The 25,719-nt window shown below is 37.5% G+C and overlaps 2 protein-coding genes across 2 annotated transcripts; one reads left to right on the top strand and one right to left on the bottom strand.

Moving 5' to 3' along the window:
* Window positions 1-13,404: 13,404 nt before the first annotated feature.
* LOC110901914 lies at window positions 13,405-14,568 on the top strand. The gene has a single exon (XM_022148672.2). The coding sequence runs from the start codon at window positions 13,405-13,407 to the stop codon at window positions 14,566-14,568; it is 1,164 nt and encodes a 387-aa protein (XP_022004364.2).
* Window positions 14,569-23,818: 9,250 nt separating this feature from the next.
* Window positions 23,819-25,461, bottom strand: LOC110899667 (probable aquaporin TIP-type RB7-5A). Its single transcript, XM_022146557.2, has 3 exons — window positions 25,300-25,461; window positions 24,586-24,836; window positions 23,819-24,415 (listed from the first exon to the last, which is right to left on the bottom strand). Exons 1-3 carry the CDS (start codon window positions 25,424-25,426, stop codon window positions 24,041-24,043), a joined length of 753 nt encoding a protein of 250 aa, XP_022002249.1. The 5' UTR covers window positions 25,427-25,461; the 3' UTR covers window positions 23,819-24,040.
* Window positions 25,462-25,719: the final 258 nt, after the last annotated feature.

Here is a 25,719-nt window from a genome sequence, read left to right as displayed (position 1 = left end):
CGCCAAGGTACCCGCAGCATATTTCACCCTGTCCCCAGCGGGACAGTTACAGATAGCAAACACAGACTCTGTTTTCTCGAACCATCTCAGAAGTCCCACAGCCCCTTCAGTCCCGGTGAAGGTCTGTGGCTTACAGTCCATAAACATTTTGAACGTACACGCAGGCAGGTTGGGTTGAGGTTGCACTTGCTGACCTAGACGACGAAAGGAAACACATTATAGGAGTGAAAAGACGTGTACGCGATATAAGAGGAAAAGTACTTGGTACATTCCGTACCAGCTTGATAGGCTGCTAAAGCCTCAGCCACACGGGTGTTGATTAAGTCTGTCAACTCAGCCTGAGCCATGTTAATGTTGCCACGTCCGTGTCCTCGTCCACTCATGATTATATATATATAGAGATGAACCGATTCAGGAAACCGAAACAAGATGGAAATCAAGTATCATGTTGATACCTATGTACTACCAAGTTCACACATAATAAGGCAGAACCCTTCTCACGCTCGATAAGCCTCACTGGGACTTGCATGCACCTCACGTTATTATTAAGTGTGCACCCATAATAATAAGGCAATTTGCATGCTTATCTCAGTGCCTCTTAGCTTGCGCTCGAAGTTTCCCCCGTTCACACAACACAACGAATGGTATCTCAGGTTTACTAATCACATAAGTCGAAGAGTAGTGTCACACTATCAAGTCACCATAGTATCAAGTGTATTGTTTCATGCATGTTATGAGTGTGTGACTACTAAGGAAGTAATGCATAAACTAAACAGAAGACGAACCTTGCGATCTGGAGCTGAGTGTCATGATCGATTCTTCGAAGGTATTCGGTTATAGTCTGGTTTTATAGAACGTTTTAAAAACCTAGTTCACTATAACCAGTGGCTCTGATACCAAACTGTAACACCCCCAAAATACCTCTTGCGGGAACTCCGCGAGGCGTGTTACGCATCAGAGTCTGAGCCACCAATCACATTGAACCAATGATAAATATTTAAATAAAACATGTCATTAATTTCTAATACAAAATGTCAAACATAATATTAATTCTCAAAGAGTTATATATAGCGGAAGCATTTAGTAAATCATTTAACAATTGTTTCATAATGCTGCTCAAAGCCAATGCATCACATATAAATTAATCCAGAAGCCTCGATCCATGACCACTCCAGCACTCCCAGATAGCAAGTCCATGTCACGAATCCTAACGACCTATAAGCATGCAGACAAGTTGTAACACCTCGAAAAATTTCGTCCAATAATGTCTTGACACGTGTCATAAGGTTCCGGTATGTGAAAACATAACTTAGAGGGACTAAAAGTGACAAACAGTGAAAACTATGGAACGTAAGGGTCCAAAGTGTCAACATTGGATAAATAGGCTCTATGATAACCCTACATAGTGTTTATAACCTTAAACGGATGGTTCATGGATCATACGACGCGGAAATTGCACAAAAGTGAAGTATTGCAAACTATAGGGGCCAAAAGTGTCAACATGTTTAATTTATACCTCTGAGTGAACTTTTGGCAGACCCGAAGCTTCGTAAAGCTAAAATATACTCACTAGAATATCTGGTAAAAATTTCATGAAGTTTCGTTATCATATGAGAAAGTTATGGCCAAAACCGTACTTGAGGGGTTAAAAGCGTCAACGTCGAATTTTATGGCTTTTCGGGCGAGCGCAAAGTTAAACGAGGACATTACCATGTTGGTAAATGTCCAAGGGTTCTTAAAAACCAGATTCGGGGGTTTACGAGTCAAGATTCATGGCCAAATCATCGCAACCAAAGTACAGGGACCAAAACTGCAACAAATGGGCAAACTTTGGAGCTGCCAATAAACCCAGGTGCAGAATCCGCGAACAGCAGCAATTTGGGTCCGAAATTTAGTGGGTAACAGCTGTTTTCACCTCCCAAAAGCTCCAATAACATTGCATGCATGCCTAGGCCACAGTAACCCCTTGCAAACATCAACAATTCAGCTTTAAATCTGATCCAAAGCTCATTTTACTAAACACTTGTGTTGTGAACAAGAACTTCCAAACTTGCAAAAGCTCTCAAGCATCTCTGAAGCATTTCTGGACATCAAGGCCGATTTCTAGTGTTAGCTTAACATCAATAGGACCTTGGTAAGCTTCTAATTCGATCTCCAATCCGTTCTTGCTTTGATTATTGCTAAAAGTCAAACTGTTTGTTCATAAGCTTTGACTTTCTGATTAAACAAGTTTCAATCAGTCATTTCTCGAATTGAAACCTGATATATGTTGGTATTTATGTGGGAAACAAACCCTCTAAATGGTATTATCTGAATCCCACTACATGCATGCTAATTGTCGAGTCAAACGTGATTCTAAAAAGTCAACAGAAGTGATTTTTGAGAAAAATAGCTTAAATGGTAAAATAAATGACATGCAATCTGTTTGATCTTCATAGATAGCTTTATTATGAATATAAGAATGTATTTTACCACGATCAACTCGACAATCTATAGTATAAATACGAATCGGAGCCGAAAGTCCTATAAAACGACTAATTCGTAGATTATCGATTCGGATTCGTACATGCATGTTTGAGATCTATATTGGAGATTATTTTTGACCATTTTTATTTTGGTAAAACTTTCTGGAATTTTCGTTGATTAAGTCTATGCTTAGCCGATTCGAATGCATGTTTCCGATTTATGCATAAAGTTGACTATTTTGCCCTTTTTGATATAAAACGTGATTTTTGGAAAAGTGAAAGAGTAGAAATCTTTATTTCTAATATATAAACCTGCACCGAAAATTTCGGATCAGTTGGTGGTCCAGATTGTGAGTTATGGCCATTAGCGTAAAACTATATTATAAATTTACATAAACGGCCCTTTTCGCGTAGAACCCGTTTCTGGCCACGTTTTGATACGAAACTTTTTACCAACAGATGTAATATAATATTTTGGGATTTTAGATGATTTTTATTTAATTTTTGGCTGATCGTATCTTGGATCGCTTAATTATTTCGGCTTATGTCGGTTTTGACCGTTTTAGCCATAAAATGAGTTTTACACATTCTTTTGACCCGAAACCTTTTTCTACTGATTTTATAAGTTAAATAAATTATTTTAAGTATTCTGGAAATATAAAAATCTCAGATTTATTGTGAAAACCCGAAAACGCCCTTAAATCGCATTTTTAGCATTTTAAGCGCATAGTAAGCGTTATACTCGTTTTAAACATATAAGACTTATACCTACTGATGTAATTTGCATATTTTCATATAATAACAGTAAGTATAAGTATATGAACTCAGATTTCCAGTTTTGGCATTTTTAGCCCTTGTGAAATTACTAAAATACCCCTACGGTGCATAGTTTGGTTTTAAATGATAAATTTGATATATGGGCCATACCCTACTGATATAATATGTTATATTAAGCATATTTACTGTATGAACCAGACCCGAAACTCAGATTTCTAATTTTACTCTTTTATTATCTTTTAAATGACCAAAATGCCCTTCTAAGGCATAAATTGGGTTTAAAATTATTCCGGGCAATATAGAACATAACTTACTGATATAATATCATATTTTAAGCATATTACCTCAGGGAACTTGCATTTGACTCTTTTGGCTACCCGTAACGCCCTTATTGCGTTCGGTTCGGTTTACGTAACTAGTTTGCGTAAATTGACCGAAACGGGTCAGACGTCACCATTTTTATCTCAAAATCCAGAATGTATTTAGTATACCCATATTATACAAGTATTCAAACTTGTCAGGTCTAAATCACATTCTATCCGGTCTTTCGCTTAATCGTGCATGAACCGAATCATCCTTAAACTAACCGGTCAAAGCTTAGGCTTAAATAAAAGACCCGTTAGGAATCTAATAGGTTAATTATAAACCTTTGTTCCAGATTAGGAGGCCCAGTAAAAGCTACCACACTTACCGTTTGTGTTACATACTTGCTCAGGTAAATACATTTTGACTTATTTTCCCTATACGGGCTTGGGGTACGGTATTTAAAATACCGCTTGATCGGGCGCACAAGTCCTGCTCCTTATGGGTGTACAGTCTTGAATAGCTTGTGCGACTTCGTTTAAACAGTCTTGTCTTACTTTAGGCTTTGGGGGGTTATTGACCGTGTCCCGGATATCCTTGGCATTATCTTACGAGATGGCCACGACCAGAGCACGGGGTGTAGGCATACACTCGGCGTGTATAACTCTTTAATGTGGTGTGTCATTTAATTCTTAGCCCGGGCAGCAGATCCCGGGCCACCAAAGATACGAGTGCATGTAAATCGTTCACAAGTTTATATTATATAATTATCCCAAGTTAATAAAAATATTTATGCCTTGTGCATTTAAATCAATTTTCAATCATTTTCAAAATGAGTCAGTCGATTTGTATTTACCAGTGTAAACTGACGTATTTTTCCCAAAAGGTTAAGTGCAGGTACTATACGAAAATAGGTTGGCTGTTTCCTAAGAGCGTCCACTATAGTCTCGCAAGCTCGGACGACAAATATCTGTTGAACAATATTTTATCTTATTTGTATTTGATCCGCCTGTGGATCCGTTTCAACTACTGTGATATTTATTATTGCAATTTATTTAAAAGTTGAAATGTATCTATTCTGCTTCCGCTGTGCATTATTATATTGTGTTGATTGTCTATGACGATGCCAACTACGTCACTGTACCCCACACCGGGCCCACCGGTGACACGTGGAAATCGGGGTGTGACACAAGTGTGTCAGACGACGCTGGTGAGTTCAAAGTTTAGCTAACGTGTTTTGTTACCAGATATATGTTAGGTCAATTCAACGTTGTGATATGATGCTGTTTATAACCGGTTGAGATACCCTAGGGAGTGTGCCCATATGTATCCGGGAAGTGTGTCCCTCAATAACCTGGAGTGTGTCCAGTCCCCAATGCCCCTAACCAAGCATTGGTAGTGATCGATTCCATGTACAATAACCAAGACCCAATTTCATTGTTTACCCAAGATTCCCTTCCAAACGTTTACTAGTGTCCCAAACCACCGGGACACATGCTTGAGAAATGCAGTGAACTCACCTTGGTTTGCTCGGTAAGATTATTTACTTGTTCACACTTAATCAGTCAAGTCCTAAGGTAAGCACGTATACATAATCAGTTCATGTTCATGAAGTTGGCACGTAAGTATGTTCATAATAGACATCGCATCAGAATTCACCAAGTATCACATAGCACGTATTCGTAATCATACGAGTACTGGTTTATACTTAACAGCAGTTAAATATTTCAGTTAGCTTCTAACAGAGTTAAGTCAGATTACTGTGCAGAGTATACAAGTTGGCGAAACACAGGTTGGCGAAACACCTTCTGTTTCGTCAACCATCCTTGGCGAAACACAATCTCTATTTCTCCGCTAACCCTTGGCGAAACACATTCTCTGTTTCGCCAAACTCCTATTTCGTCAAACAGTCTGATACGTCGAACAACATCAGTTACATCAACACAAGTCAGTTACGGGTTTAATCACAGAAACCCTAACTATCTAAAACAGCCGTCAAGAACATCCATCATGGTCATCATCAATCAGTAATCATACACAAATCGTTCAACATATAACCACTTAATCATCATGTTACGATTTGTTATTCGTGTCTAACCCGAACCCTAGTTTAATAATTTAACAAAGTACGTTATCTGGTTCACATATGCTAGCCGATTCCATACACATCAATGACTAATGATTTAATCCACACTTGTTTACAAGATATCCCTAATACATCATGCAAACAATCCGAACAAAACATGATAGCCGATCAATACCATTCATAACCGATTCACAAGAACGTCATCAATCATACACACTTTATCATTGTCAACAATCACATAAACACACAAACAATTTACGGAGCTAATCACACTAACCGGAATAGATGAAAGCAAGAACGGGATTGATCTAGAGGGCTTCAAGGTTGTCGTCACACAGAGAAAGCTCTAGGGTTTTCTTGTTTTGCCAAAACGTATCAAACATAAGTCTGGGTGTGTGTATATACGTGTTTTACCGTAATGGGCCGAACTGGGCTTCGGCGAATATGTGGGCCGGCGAAACACTTTGTTTCGTCGACATGCTCTTGACGAATCAAGAGTCCGTCTCGTCGAGAGGTTGTATGGCGAATCACACTTGATTCGTCGGGTCCTAAATGGGCTTAATGGGCGGCTTAATGGGCTTAATCAGTTACAATCTCATGTTACACTTACACAACCACACATACTCATGAAATCACAAAACACTTTATTATATCACAACGTGCACAATTACAAGTCAAACACTTAAACAGCCAAAATCAACATGCATTTAATGTGAAAGTGAAGGTCGAAAACTCGAGTTGTCACATCCTGGCCCTTGGGGTTCCAATGGCCAATGATTGTGAAAGAACCCAAACTATAATAAAAAGACTGAAGAGAAAACTTCCGGCAGAAGATGATGATGATGATATTAACGATACTCCTCTACCAACACTTAGCAGTTGGGTGATGCATGAAGAAGAAGAAGAAGGAACGGTTGAAGTGACTTATAAACACGGGGTGCAATATTCATTGCCAATGGAGGAAATGTTGAAGACAGGGAGGCTATCTATCATTGAACAACTATGTGATTTAGCACCTTCAAACGATCCAAAATCCAAGGATGCAGTGATATTCAAGAATAGGCTACAGCAAAGAAGAGACGAGCTAATGGTGTTATACGCCAATCTAAAATTTGATGATGATGAATATGAAGAAAGTGATGAACAAAGCGATGGGTACATCTCTGATGTAATCCCATCCACGGAAGACTATTAGTTTATTTTGATTTCGTATTATTGTAATTTTATAAAATATTAATCTATGGTAATCAATTATTAACAAAAAGACCCAGAATGCCAAAAAAATGACATGGAAAATGCCATAACGCCAAAAAAATTAACTATGTGACACAAAAAGAATTAATTCAACGAGAAGAAATTTGGGAAAAACAGTAAAACGCCAAGTAATTAATGATTCTAAATAACGCCAAAATTATCTTGCACTTCAAAAATGAAGCAGCATGTCAAACGCGAAAATCGGGAAAGGAGAAGAATATTGAAAACACAAAAAAACCCCTCGGACCCTGATCATGTCCCGCGCCACGTGTTGGGCCAGGATGCGTTCTCACCGTTCTCACACTTTTGGGCGTTTTCTCCTGATCCCGTTTCTATATATATAATAGGTTAGAACCCCGTGTATTACACGGGTTGAATAAATGTACTTTTATATACTAAATAAAAAATATATTTTAAGAACCTCATTTATTACACGTGTTGAGTAAATATAATTTTATATATTAAACAATAAAAAATTATATCTTTAACAACCTCGTTTATTGTGCGGGTTGAATAAATGTAATTTTATATACCAAACAATAAAAAATTATATTTAAAAAAAAAGAGTAAATTACGTTTTTTGGCCCCTGTGGTTATATCACTTTTACTATATTAGCCCAAAATAAGATTTTTTAACGTATGTACCCTCATGGTCTCTATAACTAACTATTTTGACCCTTGAGTCTAACTCAACCCCAAACTCTGGTTAATTATTAAACACATGACATGCACATGATGTGTATTCACAGGTGGAAGAAATGTATTTTTATATACTAAATAATAAAAAAAAGTTATATTTAAAAAAAAAACTCTATGTATTGTACGGGTTGAGTAAATCTAATTTTATATAGCAAATAATAAAAAAAATGTTATATCTTTAAAAACCCTGTGTATTACACGGGTTAAACTATTTATAACAGTTAAATTACACTTATTATAATTCTAATTATACCACTAATCGTATCTTTGTTTTTCTAAGTTAAATTAAACGTTGATAAATAAGTACTCCTAATAATTCAACTTAAGTGTTTATCCTTAGTTTCTTATTTCTTATTTTTTTTAAAATAGGTTAATAGTATTTTAAATTTTTGGTTTGATTAATAAGTTGTTTAATATAATTTCTTACTAGGTTATTGGCCCGTGTAATACACGGGGTTAATCATAATTATATTGTGAAATAAAAAAATGATCATAATATGATCTAAGTATATATATAATATAGAATAATATGCAGACTGAATACGAAATAAATATTGAAGTTTGTATAGCCATTCATAATAATATGATTAGTTATTTGTTATAGGATTTGTCATAGAAACTTAAAATTTTGTATCACTACTTATATTTATTGTGACATTTTCTTGTTCAAAGGTAACATGTCTGATTTTAGGAAATTTGGTATTTAATAAACCAACCTTTGGCCAGTTGGTAAATAATAATCCAACCTACAGAATTGGTATATAATAATCATACCTATCAATATGTTGGTACTCAATGAACCTCCGTTAGTTTTTTTTAACTGAAGTTAGTTTTTAAGTTTTATTTATTTCACAAACAGTCCCTGTAGTTGTAATTTACTAGTTTTAACTATGAGTTAATAGCCAAAATGGTCCCTGAGGTTAATAGCCACAGCACCGTCACTGCCACCGCCACCACCACCACCACCGCCACAGCACCGCCACCACCACCATCACCACCACCGCCACAGCACCGCCACCACCGCACCCCCACCACCACCATCTCTGTCTTTGATCATCGACGCCTAAGGGGTTTGAATTCAGATGCAGCAACAGACAATGACTTACCAAAAACATCACAGATCCAACAGCTCTAGCGACGGTGGTGGTGGTGGTGGCGGTGCGGTGGTGGTGGTGGTGGTGCTGTGGCGATGGTTACGGTGGTGGAGGTGTTGTGGCGATGGTGGTGGTGGTGGTGGTGGTGGCGGTGTGGTGGTGGCGGTGCGGTGGTGGCGGTGTTGTGGCGGTGGTGGTGGTGGCGGTGGTGGTGGTGGCGGTGCTGTGGCTATTAACCTCAGGGACCATTTTGGCTATTAACTCATAGTTAAAACTAGTAAATTACAACTACAGGGACTGTTTGTGTAATAAATAAAACTTAAAAACTAACTTCAGTTAAAAAAAACTAACGGAGGTTCATTGAGAACCAACATATTGATAGGTAGGATTGTTATATACCAATTCTGTAGGTTGGATTATTATTTACCAACTGGGCAAAGGTTGGTTTATTAAATACCAATTTTCCCTGATTTTATCTGATAATAGATTATTCTAACGGGTTAATGTTGGCATAATATTATATTTTCTACCATCCAAATATAGTTTCCTCACTTTCGCTATCATTAACATTAATATAAGGTATACTCGTATTCAAAGCTATAAACCAATATGAATTGTACGAAATAATTACTTTTATCACAATTAGTAAGGAAACCAATAAAAACTATTGATAGTGTAATATGTCCCAAACCATTTGAAAGGTCTGAAAAGGGACTTATAGACAGATAAAAGTAATGTAAATGAATAGACAAAAATTGAATCAATAAAACCAATTAACTATAGTTGAGAAAATACTATGTATAGTGTAATACTTTACATGTACAATTGAACCAATGAAACATATATATAAGTGAAAAAATAAAAATAAAGACATGAGACACTATACGACAACTAAGTAAATCCAAATTTAAAAAAAGTTATGACATTCCGAATGTGAAGATACCTTTCACAGACCTCTACATCTTAGTTACAATAGGAAAAAAATATGTATGTTAAGAGTTTACCATGTTTTAAAACACATATATCTAACTTATCTAAAAATACATGATGTTTTCTATGTGACATAGATAATATGCATATTACTTATATGACATGGTAAACTTATCTAAAAAACATGATGTTTTCTATGTGACATAGATAATATGCATAGCATATGAAGAGTAAAAAAACATACCTAGTATTTCGAATGAAGTGGAGTTTACAATAAATTACATTTATTCAACTCGTGTAATATACGTGGTTTTAAAGATATAACTTTTTTATTTGGTATATAAAATTATATCTATTCAACTCGTATAATATGGTTCTTATAGATATATTTTTTTATTATTTAATATATAAAATTATATTTATACATCCCGTACAATAAATCAGGTTTTTAAAAATATACTTTTTATTATTTAGTATATAAAATTTATTTATTCAACCCCGTGTAGTACACGTGGTTATAACCTAGTTTTATTATAATCATAACTACAATGGAAAATTTCCTTAAAGTATAGCAATGTTAGAAATTATAAAACATCGATATGATGAAATTTAATCATTAAAAACATACGAAACTAAGACGGTTAAATAAGTGGGTTAAGCCTGGTTGGTTAAACACAATCCAGATCGAATAATTTATCTTATCAATAGATTTACAATCAAAATAAAATTCTAATATAATATTTAAATCTTTTTAATTTAAATTTAAAATGTATCAATAAATTATTGATGCCCTCATTGAATGACATGTGTCTCAAATCAGGTTTCTTTTATTATATAGTATAGATAGTTAATAATAATAACATTAACAATAAATAATATCCATGTTTATCTATTGTTAAGTGAAACAACGCTTTAAGTTTAGATAAGACTTTACGATTTGATTTGAAGTTAAGTTTATGCCAATAATTTAAAGTTGATAAGATTTATAGTAATTTGATTTATATTTATAATTTAAATTAAATAATAATTATCTAAAGGATGGTCTAAAATAATGATAAGTGTCTCTCTGTTGTTTCTTTTATTATATAGTATAGATATAGATTGCTGTGAATAGAATGAATTATTCAAGCCAAATATTCTCTGTGCAATATTAGGATGTTGGCGAAAAGGTCGTTTTTCTTCATGCCCAAGCTTGATGTTAATGAACTTATAAACACCTTCTGAATGGAGAGAATTAACACCTTGTTCAGACTGAAGTATTAACGGAGCACATGTCGAGAGTGAACAGATTGTGCGCACTCTGCACAATGATAGAACCACTTTCCAGGATTGTGGTCCTCAATCGGTGCATAGCTTAGTTGCAAGGGGTGCTTGTCAAAGTTATGTATAATTGTTTTAGGCAATTGCAAAGCACACCAGCAGTCCAAAATAGAAATCGCAGGGCATTACATTTAAAATACGTCTCACTTTCACCAATACTTACACGACATGCGCGACAATCCATCTTAAGTACACCCCTATGGCATGATTTTATTCTTGTAAGTAAGTGATCCGCATGTGCTTCATGGGTGATTTCTTTAGGCATAAATGCACAACTAACATCAGTGAAAAAAGTACAGACTATGCCAAATCCTGCATTTGGCTCCCGAACCTGTATACATTAATTGACTATGCCAAAGTGTATGTTCTGGGTGAGCCAAATGGCGTCTTAGCTTTTCGGGTAGCCAGGTGCACCAATCGTGAAGAACAAAGTCATCATCTGTGGAGCATTTGTAAAATGGCATTTTTGTAATTGGTCTTGAACAGGCATTGCATAATAGTTTAATACTCTTCATTGGATCGTGACGAGAAGTGATTTTATATTTATTTATTTATTTATTTATTTATTTCGTCATGTATTAGCACTAACGGATCGTCATGTAGAAAACAATATCTAAGTTGCTCACAAGTCTCGTCTTTAAGTTGATGTGATAAGACGTGTGATTCATCATCAATTGGCAAGTGAAGAAGGCCAGAATGATCAATATCTTTAAAATTCTTTTTTGTTTTTCCTACGCCTGATACATAGAAATTTAATAAACTGTGATCAGCCTGATACACAGAAATTTAATAAACTGTGATCACACTGTATAAAATCTTTACGGATTATTAAAAATAATGAAATGAAATTTTGTAGTATGTATAAATGAATTAAAATTTGAGTTGATTGTCGCCTACAGATTAAAAACAAAACAAATAAAAAAGCCTAGATTGCAGATATGGAAAAGGCTCACACTAGTTTGTGTGAATTTTTTACCGACATGAGTAATTAGTTTTAATGAAAAAAGATTTAGTTTAGATGACTCATTTCTCTTTGCAAATGTTTACAATTTACACATGTTTAAGTTTTAGATTGTAAACATTAATTTTTTTTTATGGAGATGTGAAGAGTCTTAGATTGTGGCATACCCTTTTATGATTTTTTTTTTTAAAAAAAAAACCTCACATCATCACAATATTTAGAAATTTACCCATTTATATAAAAAAAGTCATTAATGAAGTGACATGTATACATGCGTATGTTTCCAGATTGATTTAATTACTGGGTAAGAAGACAAACATGAAAGCCTCTATCCTTTGCGTTGCACAATCTGGGTGAACATAGTACATGCATCTACTGCACTTGTAAATCAAATGTTCATCTTCTAATTCCACACCACAAATCCGACATTCGCAATCATATAGTTGATCCAAAACCGAATATGAAAGGGTGAGCAAGTGACGGTGGCTAAAGTGTTGAGTTTGAAGTGATAACTTCAGGGGAAGTGAAAGACAATCAGTACTAATATTAAGTTAAAAACAAGTGGTGCAATGATAGAAATGCCCTTTGTGTTTCTTCCCACGTGCAAAACACTTACTCAAAATAGGTTCCACACTAAAAGAGATTAATAGGTGTGGATGGCCGCTAGGGTGATGGATGGTATGTTGCAAGCCCAGTGACAAATCTTGAACTAAATATGGGGAGGGGGTCCCCTGGCCCTAACTAAGATCCTCACCTGGTTGAGCCGTTCATGAACCATTCGATGAAAAGTTTGATTTTGATCTTTTATGTAATAAACGAAGGAATGAACAACAACCCATCACCTAAATCTAATTTTCGAACTAAGGCTTGGGTAAAATTGCAAAAAGAATTGAGCAAACGAACAAGACATTCATTTTCTCCATTCACGTCGTTCAATTTATGTTTGTTTAGAACATAGACGAATGAACACGAGCACTAATACAAAAGCATTCAGTTTCTTAACAAACCTAACATGAATATTAAAATTCGTGCTTACAAATGTTTATGTGCGCTCGCTTGTTCTGTTGAATTTAAACAAACGAAAATGAACAAGCTTCGTTCATACCCGTGCGGATCGTTTACTAACTACTTATTGAATTTGACCTGTTAGTAACCGTAATTTCTATGATTAATATTCTGTATTTTAGGAACTATCTTTAAAATTTGTATCGTTGTGTTAAAAATGACATATATGAAAGAAATGGGCTAAATGAGTGAACTTAGTGTATAATTAGGCATAGATTGTGCATAATCAACTATAGCTTTGATTGTAATTATTCTCAGCATAATTAGGAGATTTGTATTGTATTATATATAGTGGGTGATACCAATGAAATGGGACAACCAATTATTACATCCTTACATGGTATCAACCCTAACCGATCCTCTCCTCCCTAATCCCTTCCCCTGTAATGCCGCCCCCTCCTGTCTTCATCCTTTTCAGTTTTTTTCACCTTATTCCCCTCTCCTCTCCCCATGGAATCCAAACTTCACCCTGCCATGACTATCTCTAACATCAAAAATTTCATCCCTATCACTCTAGAAATCAAAACCGACCACTACACAACCAGGGCAGAACTATTCCAAGTCCACTGCCGTGCCTACCAGGTGTTTGATCACCTAGAACCCCCTTCACCATCGGTCGCCGCGGCTGCTGCTTCCACCGCCGATGGCAAATCTCCAGCTCCCGTCGTCGATCCATCTTGGTCTCGCCTGGATGCCATCGTCCAACAGTGGATATATGGGACAATATCCACCGACCTCCTTCACACCATCATCTCTACCGGGCAGTCAACATATGAAGCATGGACTGCTGTTGAAAACCAATTCAAAGATAACAAAAATACTCGAGCCTTCTATATCCAACAGGAATTTGCAAATGTTTGTTTGGAAAACTACCCCAACATGGTGGCCTATTGTATGGAAGTCAAACTCCTTTCTGGTCAATTGACAAGTTTTGGGTCTCCTGTTGATAATAATCGACTGGTTCTTCATCTCCTTGCCGGTCTCACTGATCAGTATGATGGTATCTCAACCATTCTTCAAAACCGAGATCCACTTCCTGATTTTAGTGAGGTTCGGTCTCGCCTCACCATGGAAGAAAAGAAGCGGACCCATCAAGCCACTACAGCCGCTAAGGCCAGCGCAACTGCGCTTCACACCGCAGCAACAACACTCACTGACTCCCCCTCCAACAGCAGCAGCTCTTCAGGTCGTGCCCGCCTCTCCAACAGCTATAACAACAGTCGCGGACGCAGCCGCGGGTGGGGCAGACAGTCGGGTGGTCGTGGTGGCCGCTCCTCTTCTCAGCAGCCATATCCCTTTTCTTGTTGGGGACAGTTTCCGTGGATGCCTCAGTTTAACTCCTCCACCTTCCCTTGGCCACCTTCCATGGCCCAACCACCATGTCCGTACCCATCTGCCCCTCGGACCACCAATAATAACAGTGCAGGAATTCTTGGTCCTCGCCCGAATCAGGTGTACACAACAGGATACTCGCCCACTGACATCGCCCAAGCTCTTTACACTCTCTCTCTAAGCCATACAACTCCATCATGGATTCGGATGCTACCGGTCACGTGGGCAATGAAAATGGTACGTCTTCTCCGTCTAATTTTAATACTTGCACTAAAAACATAACTGTCGGCAATGGCATGACCATTCCAGTCCTCGGACAGGCCAACCTAACCTTACCTCCTCCCTTCCCTCCCTTAAAATTAAATGATTACCTTTATGCCCCTAACTTAATTAAAAACCTTATTTTCGTCCGCCGCCTTACAACCGACAATCTTATCTCCATTGAATTTGATCCTTTTGGTTTTGTTATGAAGGACCTCACACCACGGGCACCTATCCTACAATGCAATAGCACTGGTGATTTGTACCCGCTCACTTATCCCCTACCCAGTTCCTTCAGCAGACCTACCACTTTTGCTGCCATCACTCAAGACTGCTGGCACCAACGTCTTGGGCATCCTTGCATTAATTTATTACAGTTTTTAAAAACTTCTTCTTGCATTGATTTTAGCAAAACTAATAATGTTACTTGTTAGCCTTGTGTGTTTGGTAAAAGTATTATACTCCCGTTTCGTGATTCAAATAATCGTACTTTATTAGCATTCGATATTATTCACAGTGATTTATGGACATCACCTGTTCTTAGTACTGCTGGTCATAGATATTAAATGTTATTTCTTGACGATTACACAAATTTTTTGTGGACGTTTCCCCTTGCTAATAAATCTCAAACATACTCTCAGTTTGTCAAATCTCATAAATACTCAATTTGAACGAAAAATCAAACAGTTTCAATGTGACAATGGTCGTGAATACACTAATAATAACTTCCATAATTTTTGCAAACAACACGGCATGATTTTTCGCTTCTCCTGCCCCCACACTTCTTCACAAAATGGGAAAGCGGAATGCAAAATCCGCACCATTAATAACATGATTCGCACCCTTCTTTCTCAAGCATCTCTACCCACTAACTTCTGGCATCACGCACTAGAAGTGGCCACATACCTCTTAAGTATACTTCGTAGCAAAAACCACAATTTTCTCTCCCCTACCACCCTCCTCTACAATCGCCACCCAAAATACGCTCACCTTCGCGTCTTTGGTTGCTTATGCTATCCTCTCATCCCTTCCACCATCATTCACAAACTCGCTCACCGCTCTAAACCCTGTGTCTTCTTGAGATACCCCCCAAATCATCGGGGGTATAAGTGTCTAGACCTCACCAATCACAAAATATTTGTCTCCCGTCATGTTCACTTTGAAGAATCTATATTCCCATATAGTATTCGGATCCCTACCAAACCTTCTTCCTATGACTTTCTAAATTCTTCCCTTCACCCCTTATTCTTGAACCATATTACCTAACCAACCCCACCTTCCAACCCAGCCCAAACATCCCATCCTCCCTCTCCCATATCCTTGGCCCAACATCCCTCATCATCATCTTGTACCCAACCCGCCCAACCCACTCACACTCCCACTCCCACTCCCACTCCCTCTCCCAATCCTCCGTCCGTTCCCCACTCACCTCCAAACTCGACCCAACAGGCTGCTCCTTATACCTCGGCCCACATTCTGACCCCTCCTCCCATCCTCACCTATACCCGTCGCCATGGTTGCAAAAGTCGCTATGCGCTCCCTAGTCGGATTCGGGAGTACTCGGGAAGTACTCGGCCTAGGCGGAGATTACTCGGGGAGTAATGGGCCTAGGTCTCGGTACTCGGGCCTCGGCAACCTACCTTGTAGCGAGTACTCGGGGAGTACTCGGAGCCTAGGTGGGACTTTTACAACCATGCCCGTCGCTCCACTACCAATTCCAAAGTCCAACCACCACACCACACCCCACCTAACCATCTGTCACCCCTTCTACTCCCCCTCAACCACCGCCCTCTACTACTACCACCCGGACCATGCGCACCAGGTCCATGGCCGGAATCACCAAACCAAAACAAATTATGAACCTGCATGCATCCACCATCGTCCCAATACCCAACAGCCCGCAAACCGCCTTGTCCACCCCTGAATGGTACAATGCCATGAATGCCGAATTTAGTGCAATTATTAAAAACAAGACCTGGGAACTTGTACCTATGACCTCTGATATGAACATAATTCATAGCATGTGGCTCTTCAAGCACAAATTTAAGTCGGACGGTAGTTTGGAGTGGTACAAAGCACGTCTCGTGTGTGATGGTAGAAAACAACAGGTTGGTATTGATTGTGGTGAAACATTCAGTCCAGTTGTAAAACCAGTGACTATACGGACTGTTCTCTCTCTTGCCCTCTCTCATTCATGGTCTATTCATAAGTTGGACGTAACAAACACCTTTCTTCATGGCAACTTAGACGAAACATTATATATGTACCAACCTATGGGCTTTCGTCATCGGGATTTCCTGGACCACGTGTGCAAGTTAAAGAAATCACTCTACGGCTTGAAACAAGCTCCGAGAGCATGGTAACAACGTTTCACTAATTTCGTGCTTCAACAAGGTTTCAATCAAAGCAAGTCAGACAACTCCCTATTCATCTACAGTCATGGCTCTGATGCTGCATATTTATTAATATACGTAGACGACATCATTCTTACTACTTCTTCTGATGCTCTACACCATCGCCTCATGTCTACTCTTGCTAGCGAGTTTGCCATGAAAGACCTTGGCTCGTTGACATACTTCTTGGGGATCGCTATATCCCTCACTGGTAATAATATGTTCTTTTCTCAACAGGCATATGCTTGGGACATCATTCAGCGAGCAGGTACGGATTCTTGCAAACCAGCCGCAACTCCTGTGGATACCCAATCCAAACTTAGTAGTTCGTTTGGGTCCTCCCTTTGATGATCCGATGACATATCGCAGTCTAGCTGGTGCACTGCAATACCTCACCTTCACTCGTCTGGACATCACCTACTCCGTGCAATAAATTTGTATGCACATGCACTCCCCTACTATTGACCACTGGAATGCACTCAAACGCATCATACGGTACTTACAAGGCACCTCTGATTTTGGCCTACACATAGGCCCGACTGCAAATTTCTCTCTTCATGCTTATACGGATGCAGATTGGGCGGGATGCCCTGATACTCGCCGTTCTACTTTAGCGTATTGTGTTTATTTGGGTGAGAATTTAATTTCCTGGTCCTCGAAGCATCAGACTACCGTATCACGCTCCAGTGCCAAAGCCGAATACATGGGTGTTGCAAATGTGGTCGCAGAAATTTGTTGGCTTCGGAACCTCTTACTTGAGCTACACCGTCCTCTATCTCATGCCACTCTTGTCTATTGTGACAATGTTAGACCATGCGTAGTGGTTTTATCAATAATGCCCCCACCATGGGGCGTTTTCTGCCATGTGGTAGTCCAGTCAGCATGGGGGCATTATTAGGGGTAATTGCAAAAGTGTCGTAGTGGGAATAATGCCCAATAACGCCCATGCAATCATTACACAATAATTTATTTTTTTAAATTTGAAACATAAAATTCTTCGTTAATTTAAAAAAAAAATACACTACTTGAAATTAAAAAAAAACGGAAAAAAACAGAATATAAAAAAAACGGAAAAAAATAAAGTTAAAAAAAGGATGATGATCTAGAGTCCATATTTTTCCCGAATTTTTTGGCGATGCATTTGCGCAAGGATCAACGCGTCGCCTTGGCGGTGGTCGATCGGTTTGAACAAAAACTCAATGTCCTTTTCCATTTGCCTCGCCTCTTGCATCTCGTTAAACTTTTTGGTTTCGGCCACTCGTTCTTTCATAATCTCCCAACGTTTGTGGCCAAGGTCGCGAATGTCTTGGAGACGACGGTTCATCTCCTCGAAATCTTCCTTCAACTCGAGATCGGAAGACGACTCCACAGTTTTTTTCCCGGTTCGCTTATCCTTTTTCTACCGGGCGGTCGGGCCAACTCTTCTTCAAGTTGCTCTTCGTCAACCTCCACAACATCATTTAGATCGACATTGCGGGCATCGGAAGTCGGTGTTTCAGGGTCAACGGAGGATGCTGTTTTTGACCGTTTAGCTCGACGTCTACTACTCGACGTCATGGTCATTACGCCCGCCCACTTTGGAGTTTTTCGTAGTAGTTCCCAGCACTTATAGTACGGGAAAGCGGTTTTCGTTCTCTCGTGCTCTTCCAAAGCCTTCGTTAAAACCCTAACATCACCTTCTCCGCTCGGGCGATTATCGTAGTTACGTTGATACACTTCTTAGAAGGAGTGACACTTGTTGTTGATGTCAGTCCGTTTGCTAGAAATGGAATCTGTGTCACGATGCTCGCACTTACCCCACGTGCTATAAAAGAGTGCACGAACCCTATCCCAAAAAACGAGGCCCGTTTGAAAGTTTGCTACAAATTGAAATATAAAGTTGTACGTTAAAAATAAAACAAAATAGACGTGTACGAAAAAATAAGTAAAAAAAATATATAAAAGTTACCAATTTCGGGGTCCTCCGAAACCTCGAGCCACGCCCGAGCCAACGTGTATTCCTCCTCCTTCCTCCAATTAAGGTAAGAATGCTTACGTCGAGGTTCGTTCGCTTCCTACTTCTTATGCGACCTTCTGCCGTGTTTGGATGTCTCTCGCTCCAGTTCGGGTTGCGTCTCCGGCACGATATCCACATCGGGTTCGAGTTGTTGTTGTGAAGGTTGCGACCCGCCGGCTTCACCAAAGCCGAAAGTGGGTTGCACGAATGGAGTAGCGCCACTCAAGTAAGCCGCGTACGATAACATGTTCGGGTCCATGTCTTGAAAGGTAAAGGGTTGTTGCGGTTGGGTTGTGTTCGGGTTCATGGGTCTTGAGGGGACACCAAATGGGGGTTGGAATAGATGCATCTTTTTATAAAATATAGAAGTAGTAGAGAGAAAGTTTTAGAGTGTGTAAGTTTTTTTTTTATAAAAAATGATGGAAAAGTGGGTAATATATATAGTGTTGTTAATATTGGAATTAAAAAAAATAATAAACAAACGACCGTTGGCAACGGTCAACTCTTTTCCCAATTCAAATTTTGGCGTGATTTGAAAATCGCCAATCGAATTTTTTTGGAAGAAAACGCCCGAAAACGCCGGCATGTAATGGGATCGGGGCGTGTTTCGGCGATTTTTTTTGAATTTAAAAAAAAAACGCCCCACTACGGGCGGTCTTAGTGCCATTTACCTCTCCAACAACCTTGTTCAGCATCAACGAACGAAGCACATTGAGTTGGACATTCTCTTCGTTTGTGAATAGGTTCATAGAGGACGGATTCGAGTTCTTTATGTCCCCACTCGTCATCAAGTTGCCGATATCTTTACTAAAGAGCTCCCTAGAGTCCTCTTTGACGACTTTCGCTCCAGTCTCGGCATCCGGCCTCCTACCGCTTCGACTGCGGGAGTATGATAGCGTATAATTAGACATAGATTGTGCATAGTCAACTATCGCATTCATTGTAATTATTCTGAGCATAATTAGGAGATTTGTATTGTATTATATATAGTGGGTAATATCAATGAAATGGGACAGCCAATTATTACATCATTACAAGGTCTAAAAAAATTGTAGCAAGTTATGTTGAACTCCTAATTATCAAACATTTTTTCTAGATCATTTTAAAAATATATACGCATAAGCTCAGTATTAAATAGAGGTGTACAAATCGATTTTTTTTTAAAACCGATTACGGTTAATAACCGGACCGGTCAAAATGAGGTATCGAAAAAAACGGTTATTAAAAAACCGGTTACGGTTATAAACCGGTTTTGAAGTGGAAAACATATAACCGGTTATAACCAGTTGTAATCGATTTTTAAAAATACCGGTTTTTTTTTGTATTGATTATTAACCGGAATACTGTAAAAAAATGATTCTGCATATTGATCACAGAATGCTCATAGAATGTAGATTTTGCTTTTTTTTCAACAGATTTTGCTGTTTTTGATGTTTTTTCAGCATTTTTGAGATTAGAGAGCGGTGTGATTGAACCTAAACACCCACCACCCTTTTATACTAGTTGGAGATGGATTTTAGGCAAAAAAAATAAAAACAAAAAAACAAAAAAAAAAAGGCAATAATTTGCCCCAAACGGTCATATTACCGTTGAATAGAGCTGGCACGAAATAACCGGTTATACCGGTTTTTTTTAATATGTTACCGGTTAACCGGTTTTTATTTACTTCGATTAATAACCGGGTTTTTTAATAACCGGTTTTATAACCGATCTGTCGAATGAAATATGAAACCGGGCCATAACCGGTCAAACCGGTTAGTAACCGAACGGATTTCCGTTTTTTTTACCGGTTGAATAATCAGTTTTTTTTTTTTTTTTTTTTTTTTTTTTTTTTTTTTTGTAATGTCTAGTATTAAACGTACATATTTTGATATTCATATAACTAAAGCTTGTATACACGTGCACTCCCACTCGTTCATGTATCGAAAAAAGCAAGCATGGCATATTTTTATAGGGGGGTGGATTGATGGAAGAGCTACTAGAGTTTAGAAATAAGTACACTAAGGCTTTATTAGGCTCATTCAAAGATGTGTTCACGTCCTTGGCTTGGTCAGGATCGGGGTTTGCACCTGAAAAACACTGGATGATTATGCCAGAGGTAGGATTCTTGATTGCGAACAAGTTTAAGGTGATCGTTCATTTTTTATCTCAAGAAAAAAGAAACAGTTCTACTTGTTTTTCGCTTTGGAGAGGCCCTCACGAGTTCCCAGAAAAAATAATAATTACAATTGCACACGTGAATGGTAACCATTTTATAATGGTAGAATTGCAAGGAGAGTATCCAATTGCCAGCACAAACAACCTATGGAAATTAATGAGAGAAAATGATGCAGCTGGCTGGGAGAATATATTTGAATCACGTCAAAATATGTATAAGTCTTGGATAGCACAACCTGCTACATTTGGGGGGGGGGTATAGATTAAAACTCGGTATGTAAATTATTAAATGATAATAATTTTGTAAAAAAGTACTTATTTTTATATAGCTTTTGTTACAGCTATAAATATAATTTGATAAATTATAACAATAAAAACTAATAATAAATACTATATCATTACTACTACTACTAATAATAATAAATATAATAAAAATAATAATAATAACTAATTAAATAATAAACAAATAGTAAATAACTAATAATTAAATAAATGTATAAAAAAAGACAACAAAAAGACAAAACAGGCTAAAAACAAAAAACAAATGATTGATGGATGTGATGTTTTTATAGTGGGAGTGTAATTAGTAAAGGGTGATACTATACACACCCCCCTAATTCCTGATTACACCCCCCCTATAAAAACATCATATCCATCAATCATTTGGTTTTTGTTTTTAGTCTTTTTTTGTCTTTTTGTTTTTATTTTATTGTCTTTTTTATATTTTTGTTATTATTATTATTATTATTATTATTATTATTTACTATTAGTCTTTGAACAAATAAAAACAGAAAAAAAGCTTCAAACTTTATCACAATAGATCTGAGCCCATATGGACACAAAAATATAAAAAAGACAATAATAATGAGCCGTGCTAATAGTAAATAATAATAATAATAATAACAAAAATATTTTTTTAGTGAACACAAAAAGACAAATAAAAAACACAAACTGGTCATACATCCAAATAATTTCCATATTTTTTATTTTATTTACTATCTCATGGTGATATAATAATGAACACAAAAAGCTCATATGAGCCGTGCTATTATTGCTGCAAGTTCTATGTGGTGATATTAAATAGTTGATATTTCCTCCAAACAACAAACAATACCAAACCCTGCAATTCCTAAACCGCCCCTTCAACGAAGCTACTCTCAGAAGCCTCCAAGGCACAGTCCGTTTGGGAACTCCCAAGATCATGATTACACTCAAGAGCCTGCAAGGCATAGTTCATTTACGAACTATAAAGAGCAGGATTACACTCAAGAACCTGCAAGGCATAATTCATTTACGAACTATCAAGAGCAGGATTACACTCAAGAGCCTGCAAGGCATAGTTCATTTACGAACTATCAAGAGCAGGATTACACTCAAGAGCCTTGGAGACATAGTTCATTCGGGTATCTAGAGACTGATGATTATGTTGGTTACATCAGTCCAGACGTGAACTATCAAGTTCCTGGTGAAACAAGTCCGTTCATAAATCAAGATATTTACGGAAAAAAACCATTCAAGGACGATCCTGGTGAACCAAGTCCGTTCATGACACAAGATACAGACGGACAAGGTTTTTTTACCAACCTTTTAAACACACCGGGATATGATTTCATGGGGTTGAACCAAGATATTGTCGGACAAAGTTCTTTCGCCAACTCTACAAGTGCGCCAGGCTATGACTTCATGGGGTTGAACCAAGATCAAGCATCACAGGTGATACACAACTATATTCATCTAATTCCAAAAATCTTCCATGCGTATGTTACACGCATACATAACGTGTTAGGTGATGGAAATTGTGGGTTTCGGGCGACAGCTTCTGCTCTCGGCTACGGTGAAGATGAATGGTTATTTATCCGGAGATCACTGATGGAAGAGCTACTCGAGTTTAGAAATAAGTACACTAAGGCTTTCTTAGGCTCATTTAAAGATGTGTTCACGTCCTTGGCTTGGTCAGGATCGGGGTTTGCACCTGAAAAACACTGGATGATTATGCCAGAGGCAGGATTCTTGATTGCGAACAAGTTTAATGTGATCATTCATTTTTTATCTCAAGAAAAAAGAAACAGTTCTACTTGTTTTTCGCTTTGGAGAGGCCCTCACGAGTTCCCAGAAAAAAAAATAATTACAATTGCACACGTGAATGGTAACCATTTTATAATGGTAGAATTGCAAGGAGAGTATCCAATTGCCAGCACAAACAACCTATGAAAATTAATGAGAGAAAATGATGCAGCTGGCTGGGAGAATATATTTGAATCACGTCAAAATATGTATAAGTCTTGGATAGCACAACCTGCTACATTTGGGGAGAGTATAGATTAAACCTCGGTATGTAAATTATTAAATGATAATAATTTTGTAAAAAAGTACTTATTTTTATATAGCTTTTGTTACAGCTATAAATATAATTTGATAAATTATAACAATAAAAACTAATAATAAATACTATATCATAAAAATAATAATAATAATAATAATAATAATAATAATAATAATAATAATAATAATAATAATAATAATAATAACTAATTAATAAACAAATACAAACAAATACTAAATAACTAATAATTAAATAAATGAATAAAATAAAAAAGACAACAAAAAGACAAAACAGGCTAAAAACAAAAACCAAATGATTGATGGATGTGATGTTTTTGATAGGGGGGTGTAATCAGGAATTAGGGGGGGTGGGAATAGAATGAGCCTTAGTAAATAGGGGGGGTGGGAATAGAATGAGCCTTGTTCAAAAGAAAAAAGGTAAACAAAGTACAAGTTCAGTATTACACAAGGTTTTGTAAATAATCTATGTTACAAATATCTTCAAATTATCCACACTTCGTAATTCATGAACCTGTCTTCAAACAATGAGGATGTTACACCCTCGACTTTTTTAGTGAAAACATGAAACACATACCGAAAAGAAAATGAAACAAAACGAAAGTTGTTAAGCATAGTCTTCAGAAGCCGGAAGTGTCTGGTATGATCCAATGAAGACATCACCAAAGATTAACCCAGCTAGCCCACCACCAATCAATGGGCCGACCCAGTAAATCCAGTTTTGGGAGAAGTCTCCACTAACCACAGCAGGTCCAAATGATCGAGCTGGATTCATTGATCCACCACTAAAAGGCCCGGCAGCCAAAATGTTGGCTCCAACAATGAACCCAATTGCGATTGGTGCAATGGTTCCGAGTGAGCCCTTTTTAGGGTCAACTGCGGTGGCATAAACTGTATAGACTAGAGCAAAAGTAATGATGATCTCCATCACGACTCCTTGAACACCATTCATGCCATCTGCAACTCCATGTGTTGGGACGGCCTATAATAAAATATCAAATATTACATAAGCATCAATCTAAGAGTCTATATCATATGTTCGTGTTTGCACATTTAGTTTTTAATAAAATGGCACTCGGTTATGGTTATCTTATACAATTTAAACGACTTATAAACGTCAATGAACCGTGTGTTTGATGATAAAAAGCTTACTAAGCCACCGGTGACAAATTGGAGGAGAAAGCAGGCAACAATGGAACCAAGACATTGGGCAATCCAGTAAAATAGGCCGGTTATGATGGTGATGTTACCGCCAATAGCCAATCCAAAAGTGACAGCTGGATTCAGATGACCACCTGAGATGTTGGCTGCCATGGAGACCCCAACGAACAGTGCAAGCGCATGGGCTATTGCTATTGCGACTAGACCAGCCGGATCTAGTGCTGCATCTGTAGTGAGCTTACCTACATTTTTTATGGTCTCTCTCATATATAAATCATGGATAGATGTAAAGTTGTAAAGCAAGCACATTGTACTCCAAAAATGAGAAAAATTTAATGGTATATATCAAATGAAGTAAAAATATTTTGTTTCATTAGCTAAAAAAATAATAATAAAACACGTGCGTAGTTAACAAAAGATTTTACCATAAGTATATATATCAAATGATCATCATACTGATAAACCGAGAGGGTATACATGATATACGTCAAGCTCAACTTAGAACCGTTAAGGCTATTACTCAACCAAGATGGCTTATATATGAGATACTCGATTTTAACCCTGTGAAATTAGTTTATATACGTTTTTTCAATTTTTTTAAGTGTAATTTAGATATGTGTACACAAACATATAAAGTAGTTTCATAAAACCCAAAAACTCAACAACAAAACTTGAACATGATCTTGTATAAGAAAATCAACATACCATACGCAATGGCTGACCCAACACCCGCAAATACAAAGAGAAGGGTGGCAATGAATTCGGCTAAGTAAGACTTGATAGAACCGGCACTTAAAGAGTCACCAATGCTACCAAGTGCCAACTTCACCATTTTTGGAATGCTTTAGATAGATCACTAGATGTCAAAATGGAAATTGTGGTTTGTGTATGCTCTTAACAAAGCTTTATATACTACATGATTTCAAATTTAAAAATGGCTATATAAAATTTGTGCTAGGATGGGCCTAATGTCTATAAAATTTGTGCTGGCACCGACCGTGGGTCCAAGATGGCTAATTCCTGACCATTGATTGGACTATTAGTGCCAAACCACCGGCCTTCATTTGAATATTTTATTTTTCAAAACCAACTTATAATTAGGAACCGAGTAAAACAAATAAATTA

Source organism: Helianthus annuus, chromosome 13 (genome assembly GCF_002127325.2).
Source record: "Helianthus annuus cultivar XRQ/B chromosome 13, HanXRQr2.0-SUNRISE, whole genome shotgun sequence".
NCBI classification, from domain to species: Eukaryota; Viridiplantae; Streptophyta; class Magnoliopsida; order Asterales; family Asteraceae; genus Helianthus; species Helianthus annuus.
Note: the sequence above shows the minus strand (reverse complement) of the source record. Positions and strands in the feature narration are given on the sequence as shown.

Excerpts from the sequence above, each read along its gene's own strand:
- LOC110901914 (XM_022148672.2), top strand. The coding sequence starts at position 13,405 with ATGGAATCCAAACTTCACCCTGCCATGACTATCTCTAACATCAAAAAT.
- LOC110899667 (XM_022146557.2), bottom strand. The coding sequence starts at position 25,426 with ATGGTGAAGTTGGCACTTGGTAGCATTGGTGACTCTTTAAGTGCCGGT. Across the intron at positions 24,837-25,299 it reads TGGGTCAGCCATTGCGTATG|GTAAGCTCACTACAGATGCA; the intron begins GTATGTTGATTT and ends TAAAAAATGTAG. Across the intron at positions 24,416-24,585 it reads AATTTGTCACCGGTGGCTTA|GCCGTCCCAACACATGGAGT; the intron begins GTAAGCTTTTTA and ends ATTTTATTATAG.